At 49.7% G+C, this 8,799-nt stretch overlaps 1 protein-coding gene across 1 annotated transcript; it reads left to right on the top strand.

Moving 5' to 3' along the window:
• Positions 1-599: 599 nt before the first annotated feature.
• On the top strand, positions 600-8,391 carry LOC101585754 (keratin, type II cytoskeletal 71). The gene is made up of 9 exons (XM_004637857.1): positions 600-1,110; positions 3,423-3,637; positions 4,306-4,366; positions 4,812-4,907; positions 5,250-5,414; positions 5,593-5,718; positions 6,544-6,764; positions 7,407-7,441; positions 8,180-8,391. Exons 1-9 carry the CDS (start codon positions 664-666, stop codon positions 8,389-8,391), a joined length of 1,578 nt encoding a protein of 525 aa, XP_004637914.1. The 5' UTR covers positions 600-663.
• Positions 8,392-8,799: the final 408 nt, after the last annotated feature.

Genomic DNA, 8,799 nt, shown 5'->3' with positions numbered 1-8,799 from the left:
GGTGCCACATGTCTATGGCTGGTGCTGGCCTGACTGCACAGGCCCCATTCCAGAGACAGGGCTCCTCCACCTCTAATCCCCCAGCAAAGGCAGCTGCTTCCTGGCATGGTTGAAGTCTCTAGGAGGCTCAGGGAAGATCGATTCCTAAAGAGTCTATCCCTTTCTGGGAAGAAAAAGGATACATCTTTGGCTGGAGCCCTCAGATACTCCACTCAGTGGTCTGCCCTGACCAAGGAAGTCAAGATCACTTCTGTTCCCTGAGCCTTGGCAGGAAGCCAACAACCCAGAGAAGATTAATCAGGACCAAGATAGTGATGTGCCATGACATCCCCCCAGAGAGTTGAGGCCAAAGGGCAAATTACCCTATAACAGCAGGTTAATGAGATAAGACCCAAATTACATGAGCAAGGCGTGCAAGCCCAGCAATTTGAAGGTTTCATGTTGTTTCAGAGGTGGGGAGGCCTGATCTCTAGCTCAGCACAGAGAAAATGACTTCTTGCTCCCAGGCAAGCCAAACCCACGAATTAAGCTCTTGACTGCCCATCCTCAAGCCCAATGCCAAGCACATATAAAGGCACCTGCCAATCCTCCCTACAGCCAGCAGAGCCTTTGTGGGATTTTGCCTTCCTTCTCTTGCACCTAAGCTCCGTCTCCACCAGCACCATGAGCCGCCAGTTCACCTGCAAGCCAGGAGCTGCTGCCAAGGGAGGCTTCAGCGGCTGTTCTGCAGTGCTCTCTGGAGGCAGCTCATCCTCTTACCGGGCAGGAGGTAAAGGGTTGAGCGGGGGCTTTGGCAGTCGGAGCCTCTACAACCTGGGGGGCGCCCGGAGCATCTCTTTCAACGTGGCCAGTGGCAGTGGAAAGAATGGAGGTTTTGGATTTAGCCGCAACCGGCCCAGTGGCTTTGCGGGCAGCATCTTCGGCAGTGTGGCTTTGGGGCCTATGTGCTCAACTGTGTGTCCACCTGGAGGCATCCACCAGGTCACCGTCAATGAGAGCCTCCTGGCTCCCCTCAATGTGGAGCTGGACCCCGAGATCCAGAAGGTGCGCGCCCAGGAGCGGGAACAGATCAAGGCGCTGAACAACAAGTTTGCCTCCTTCATTGACAAGGTGGGTCTTGTAGGACTAGAGGAGCCTATTAAACAGCTCCTCCTTCTCTTCTTGGAATATGAGTTTGTTAGAGCATGGAGGTTGGGGTTATGCATGAAGAAGCACTTACTGTGGACAAGGGAACTAATTTCCATCATTAAGGTGCTTTGTATAAGATTTTCTGTGTTGTTTTTCCAGAGAGATAACAAAGGTAAGCTTAATTCCTACTGGCAGAGGCTTACGAGGAAATCAGCCAGAAATCTAAAGGGAAGAGATCTTGTTTTTACTCTTGAAGGCCAGCTTTGTACCACTGCTAAAATCAGGGGCCCTTAGACAACTGTGTAGTGAAGACCAGTGAGAGAGAAGCTGCTCCAGATTAGGTTAGAGAAGCCTGGCCTCTCCTGTCATTGGCCTTGTCTGCCAGATACTTGACTGGTACATGACGAGCCTTTCCTGTCATCATTCTGGGCCCTTTGGATTCCCAAATGTCCTTGCCATGAGTCTTTCAGCTGGCTAAGGGCTTACTGGGAGGTGGAAGAGTACTGGGGGAAAGAGGCTTCCTTAGAGCTCTGAGATCTGAATGAACCTCAGCCCTGGTCTCAACAGACCTAGTGTGTAGCTTTGTGAAGTTCACTTGTCTGAGCCTTTATCTCCTCATCTCTAAATGGAGATGGTAATCTAGCTTCTGGGGCTTGCTGGGTTTAGAAAAGAAAAAGCATTTGAAGATCTTGGCGTGATGCCTGAGAAGTACTAAATACTCCCCAAAATGGTGGTTGTTACTATCTTTTAATCTCTAGAAGCCAGGGAAGGGGTGCTCAAAGGAGAGGAATCATGAGCCTAGACAAGGCTATAAGAGATCTTCTAGTCAAGCTAGACTTCTGATTTGGGTAGATAAGAAATGATTACCCCTTCTTTATGTGTCAGCAAAGATCAGAGTCTGACACTGAGCCCAACACTATTAGGAGGATGGGAAAAGATGGGCTAGAGCCTCAGTCTCCTGCCTTCAGATACAGGGGAGGAAAGTAAAGGACTCTGTTGGCTTGGGGACAGTCAAACATCAAGAACAAGTCAGCACAGGACAAAGCCTGGGTCATGGGGCCTCAGAGATGGGCCTGCCCCTACAGACCTAGCTTTCTTATCTAGAGGATGCCCTCCAGCCTCCAGCTCAGCCTCAGAGGCTAGGACTGCCCCTGCAGCTTCTTAGTCCTCCAGCTGTGTCACATGTGGAAGATCAAGTTTTCTCAGGATTGTAGCCTAGGGAGACTGGAGTAGACTGACTTTTAGCTAAAATAGTCAGGCCTTACAAAGGGGAGATTTCCAGAGATGTGGAGAAAAGGTGGGCATAAAGACAGATCTATTCACAAATGTAGCATGCCCAGGGGGAAAGGGAAGCAGATGTAAAGCCTGGGCTGGTCCTCAGTGATTTTAGTCTCAGGAGAACAAACCTTTAACCTCAGGCAGCTAGAGAAGATGGTGGATCTGTCCACAATTTAAATGGCTCTACTGGTGCAAATATGTACTGTGGTTTCCCAGATGTAGGTTTACTTGTGCTTTAATGCTCATGAGCATCTATGAAGGATTCAGGATCTGTTAAATCAAACCAAGGGCTGGATGGCTTGCTAGTGGACAATCCTGTCTCAACGCTGAATCTCACACAGTGTGCTCATGCCCTGTGCTTTCTGAGTTTGGAAAACAAAACCTTATTTAAAAAGTCATTGAACTCAGATAGAAAGTCACATTTTAGACACCATTAGGGCCTCCAGAATCAGACAAGAGAGGTACATGAAGGTCAGTTCTTGTGGTGAGTTTCCTGGCTCAGAGGGAGCCCCTCCCTGTCTTTGGCACATACCATGCTTGCTCTGGTGAAGGGGAAAGGCAGGAAAGGAAGAGGTTGTGAGGAGATGGACTTGGGGCCTGACACTAGAACTGAAAGGATTCAAAAGCTCCAGACTCAGGCCTCACTGAGTTTGGCATGTCACGAGATGGTCACCTTTTCTAAAAAGATGGGGACTGACTTGGCTCAGTCTTGGTGTTTCCAGGCAGGCTCATGCCTTGCACTGATTTGGGCATAGTGGCTATGATGATTGGGATGCATGAAGTACAGGGACATGTGACTAACTCAGTTCTGGGCTCCACAATTAATGAGCCTTAGAAAGAGGTGGCTCTGCCCCTTGCCTCAGTTTTCTCTCCATGAAGCAGGGTTAATTTCTCCTGTTCGAGGCAGCTGTATTAAGTAAGGGTTTAGGAAGATGTCAAAGGCACAGCATTTGCACAATGACCTTGAGCCAGGTGCAACTCTAGGGGCTCAACTGAAGCTGGGCTCTGGGTTCTAGGTGAGGTTCCTGGAGCAGCAAAACCAGGTGCTGGAGACCAAGTGGGAGCTGCTGCAGCAGCTGGACCTGAACAACTGCAAGAACAACCTGGAGCCCATTCTTGAGGGCTACATCAGCAACATGCGGAAGCAGCTGGAGACTCTGTCTGGAGACAGAGTGAGGTTGGACTCAGAGCTGAGGAACGTACGTGATGTGGTGGAGGACTACAAGAAGAGGTGAGTGAGGACTGACTGCTGCAATTGGACACCTGTCTAAGTTCCTCTAAAGGACACTGGCAGTCACTCCAGTTTAAAATTTCTGGGAGTTAGAGGTGGTCATGGTCATACCAAGTAGAATCACTCTACCAAGTGCAGAACATGCTCCCTGCTCCTGTCCTACTTCCTCATATTCTGGCCCCATGTTTAGTTAGCTGGGAAGTGGTCAGAGGATTGTCCTCGGGTCTGGGTTAGAGACACCATGGGTAAACCTCTCACACTTGCCACAACTTCTGAGTCTTCACATGGAAGGAGAGGTTCTGTATACTTACCTCCCAGACTAGTCTGGATGGAGTGGAGACACTCCATCATATGTGATGCTTTCTTCAAGTTGGAAGAGAAGAAGGACAGCTTGCTTCTTGCTTCCTCTGAGATTTCCCAGGGGGCATTTCTCCGCATGCTTCTTCTTAATTTTCTAAGGTGGATCCTCAACCTCTCTCTTCTCTTGAGCTTGGTCCATATCCCCAAGTTGGGAGGTCTCCTTTCCTGGCTGACCCCACTGCCCAGGGCTCTGTAGCTCCCACTCCATGTGCTTCTCCCTGGCATGCTTCTCCTCACTCTGGGTCTTTCCTGGGGAACAAGGGCTCTTGGTGAAAGGAATGAGGCAATGAGCCTTGGCCTTCTTACAGGTATGAAGAGGAGATCAACAGGCGGACTGCTGCAGAAAATGAGTTTGTGCTGCTCAAGAAGGTGAGGGGAGGGAAGCCCCAAGTACAGGGACTGGCTGGTGTGGGGGTGACAGTATGCTCTGGCACCACTCCCAAAGTGAGTGGATGCAGAAATGGTGAGGGAAGGCAGAAATAGTGATTAAAGGCTTGCCAAAGAAGAAATAAAAGGAACCTAATATGAAGAGCTCCCCTGCAGCTAGGGGACCTGACTCAGACATCACAGGTTGTCTCTGATAGTACCATGGTTAAGACTGTCTTCCCAAGAGGAGCATCCCATTGCTGGTGATAAAGCAGGTTCTCAGGATGGTCTGGAGGAAAGGGGCTGCATCTTTAGCTCTTCCATAATCTTCATGGGCTACCCAAGGAAAGGAGGGTGTCTATTTTCCTGAGCAAGGTGCCCAGGCTGGAGGCAGGCATTATGCTTCTGACTGGACCAAATATGAAGGGCTGGCTGGGATATCTTTCAGGATGTGGATGCTGCTTATGCCAATAAAGTGGAGCTGCAAGCCAAGGTGGACTCCATGGACCAGGACATTAAGTTCTACAAATGTCTCTTTGAAGCTGTAAGTCTCAATCTTCAATCCATTTTTCTGTGGGACTCCAGTCACTACTCTTCTTTGGAAGCTGGGATAGTCACCACAGGCCTCCTAGGAAGCTATCCATTTCCTGTCTCAGCCCTGTGAAGCTCTTCAATCTCCACTCTCTGAATGAGAAGGGAGGGAGTAGGCCCTACTCCATGGCAGTAAGAACCTGTCGGAAGCACAGCAAGAAACTTGCCCAGGGAGGTGACATTTATGGGTTCCAGGCCCAAATTGGCATCCCTGAGTTTCTTCACCTGACTTGGGTGAGGTCATCAGCCTTTGGTAGTGGTCAAGCTGAGAGACCACCTCCATGTCCCCTTGTAGGAGATGGCTCAGATCCAGTCTCACATCAGTGACATGTCTGTCATCCTGTCCATGGACAACAACCGGAATCTGGACCTGGACAGCATCATTGATGAGGTCCGGATTCAGTATGAGGAGATTGCCCTGAGGAGCAAAGCAGAGGCTGAGGCCCTGTACCAGACCAAGGTGAGCTGAGTTGAGGCTAAGGTGGGGCTGATACTACCTGGCATGTGGGTTGGGTTTGATGGTCCCAGAATAGAGGCAGTGTCCAGTTAGTGACCTCATGGAATCAGCAACCTGGGTGCTCCATGTGCTCCCATTACTTTCTCCATCCTCACCCATGGCTCTGTGTTTGGGTCCCCAGTTCCAGGAGCTGCAGCTAGCAGCTGGCCGGCATGGAGATGACCTCAAAAACACCAAGAACGAGATTACAGAGCTCACCCGGCTCATCCAGAGGCTCCGCTCAGAGATTGAGAACGCCAAGAAGCAGGTAAGGGACCTTGGCCAGAAGCAAGGGCAGGTAGAGTGGGTGCAAGGTGGATCAGTTGAATAAGAACCAAACTGATACCTTCCATAAGAGGAGAGGAGGACAAGGAGCTCACTACTTCCAACCCTAGGAGCAGGCTGTCTTTGAGCACTTAATCTCCTCCTCATGCCAAGCAGGTTGCGTTTGAAGCTGCCTCTCTCAGGAGTCCTTCTCTTGCCCCACAGAGAGGGCTTGGATCTTCTCTGTAGCTGTCTGTTTGCTAGACATTTGTGTTTCCTTGTACTTGTCACACTTTCTGAAGTTTTCCAGCCCCTGCTTCTCTCTTATTCCCATTAGATTGAAAGAGCTGAATTAGTAAATGGAATGGGCACACTAAGCTAGTGCTGGGCATTCACTAAGCCTTTGGCAAATAACAGCTGCTCTTGGGGAGTCTCCTTCCCATGCTTCTGGTCTGTGGGCCCACACACCTGGCAACTGCTGCCATTGCACCTCCTTTGGACTTTGATACACAAGAGCAGAAAGCCAATCTTCATACTCACTTCACTCTCTGGGCACAGTGTGGTTTCGTAAATGTCTCTGCATTGAACTGAAGTGGTGCTCCATGGGTTCTGCTCTCAGTGGGGCAGAATGCATGATTTCTCATTACCACAAACATCTCCACACAAGGCATGGAGCTAGAGCTCAGGAAGAACTTGCCAGCCCCTTCAACTACAGCAGATATTATGTATATGGAGAGTGTGGGGAGTATCTCTGCCCTGAGATCCTAAAAGGTTTGGGTACAGATGAAGCCAATGACTTATTTCAATTTTATACCTTCTAACTATTTAGGCTTCTAACCTGGAAACAGCCATTGCTGATGCTGAGCAGCGAGGGGACAATGCACTCAAGGATGCCCGAGCCAAACTTGATGAGCTGGAGGGTGCCCTGCACCAGGCCAAGGATGAGCTGGCCAGGATGATGCGCGAGTACCAGGAGCTCATGAGCCTGAAGCTGGCCCTGGATATGGAGATCGCCACCTACCGCAAGCTGCTGGAGAGTGAGGAGTGCAGGTGGGTTGGCTGTGCTTGAGCAGGAAGTGCCCACCCCAACCCCTAGGTGTTGGAGGAACCAAAGGAGAAAATCAAACACATCCTTATCCAGAAAAAAAATAAGTTGTTGGGAAGTGATGAGTGGTGATGACAGAGGGGATACTAATAATTGATGACACTAGCTGTGAGCAGATGAGTAGCCACTCACTAAATGCTTATATCAGCCTGGACTCTGAGATGCTATGTGATATGCTTTGGCCCTCAAAATCTGATTCCTCTACTATGCTTCTTCCATATCCCTTATCTGTCTAGGTGAGGAGCTTGATAGAGGTGTGTTGGGGCCACCAGTTTGGCTTCCTTGATGTGCTAAGGAGATGGGAAGGCTGGGTATTTGGGACTGGTCTATTGCTCCAACATGTGCACCACTTGCAAACTATTACTATGCTGAGATTATCACCTGGTTACACCCAAAGATTCAGGAATGGCCCCCTAAAATTTCTCAGACTCTGACTATATCAAAGAATCCCTGGAGTTTTTACAGGTTCCCACTGGGATCAGAAACACCCACAAGGCTAATGGGATAATAACTTTGAAGAGATTGTGGATTAGATCATTACTTTCTCTCGCTTTAACTTTTTCTCATTTTACTCCTCTCTTTAATAGGATGTCAGGAGAATATCCTTCCCCTGTCAGCATCTGTAAGTACTTATGTGTTTTGGTTTAAAATTGTAGGATCTGTATGTGAGAAGTGATTTTAGTCACACCCCATGGCTATAGATGAAGGATCTAAGAACTAGAGAAGGAAAAGCTTTGCCTGAGATCATAAAGCCAGATGGTAGAGTCATAGCTAGAAACCAGGTCTCTTTCCTGGTTCTTTTGTCCTTCTCATCCTCTGTTCCTAGAGGGATAGCTGTTGCCACCAGGATTGAGGGAACAAAGAACATGTTTTAAGAAAATGAGCCCAAGTGAGGCTGGAGAAGTTGAGCCTGCAAGTTCAATCAGTCCTGGGCTTGGAAATTACAGATGGGGGATCTCAGAGATCAAGACAAGCATTAAATCTTTGGGTCTATCAGCAGGGCTGAAAGAGTTCATCAAAGCCCTGTAGTCTATTGGGAAGCTTGTAAGGGAGAGAGGTTGGAGTCTGGGAGTTCAGCCAAGAGCTTTATAGGAGAGACAGTGCATGTGTGTCCAGAAAGACAATGGGTACCTGGATCAAAGAGATGGGCCTCTTAGCATTATGCACATGGCTCAGTCAGATTGGATACAAGTTGAAGAAGCCATGGGCAGGGCATGGGGGAAAGTGTCATTGGGATATTCTCCCTAAGGGAAGGGAGTGTCTGTGACCCTGGCCCCTAAAGAGCCTTGTCCATTCTGGGGAAGGGAAACCAGTTTCAACTGTGCCTGAGTGGATACTGACCCCAGCTTTTCCCTTATAGCCATCATCAGCAGCACCAGTGGCAGCAGTGGCTATGGCTTACGTCCCAGCACTGTCAGTGGTGGCTACGTAGCTAACAGCACTAGCTGCATCTCTGGAGTGTGCAGTGTCCGTGGTGGAGAAGGCAGGAACCGGAGCAGTGCCAGTGATTACAAGGATACCCTGGGGAAAGGCTCCAGCCTGAGCACCACCTCCAAGAAAGGCAGCCGGTAGAGAGGGCTATCCATGCCCTCTCTAACCCTAGGATCCCAGTTCTGTACCTTACCCCTGCTGTCAACCCCACCTCTACCCTGCTGATCCTACCCCTGAGCCCCTCATCAATCTAGTTCTCCCATCTGTGTCTTCTGAGCCTGGCCAGGTCTGGACTACCATGTCTGGTGCAAGACCTCCCCAGGGGCACTTCCTTGGCTGTGGTCCCCCAGCCACACAAACAGCTCAGTCCAGCTCCAGCTTGTCCTCCACTGCCAGCCCTGCCTGAGTCCTATTATATCACTAGACTCCTAGAGCCTCAGACTGATGCCCCTCACATGCCGGGACTTCATCTCAGTGCCTGTCTCCTGGGGACTGATTGTGTTCAGGAGAACTGAAAGACCACCAGGCAACAGTGACCCAGGCTCCTGC

This window comes from Octodon degus, unplaced genomic scaffold (genome assembly GCF_000260255.1).
Source record: "Octodon degus isolate 3935 unplaced genomic scaffold, OctDeg1.0 scaffold00093, whole genome shotgun sequence".
Taxonomy (NCBI): Eukaryota; Metazoa; Chordata; class Mammalia; order Rodentia; family Octodontidae; genus Octodon; species Octodon degus.
The sequence above is the reverse complement of the archived record's forward strand: the minus strand, read 5'-3'. Positions and strand labels throughout refer to the sequence as shown.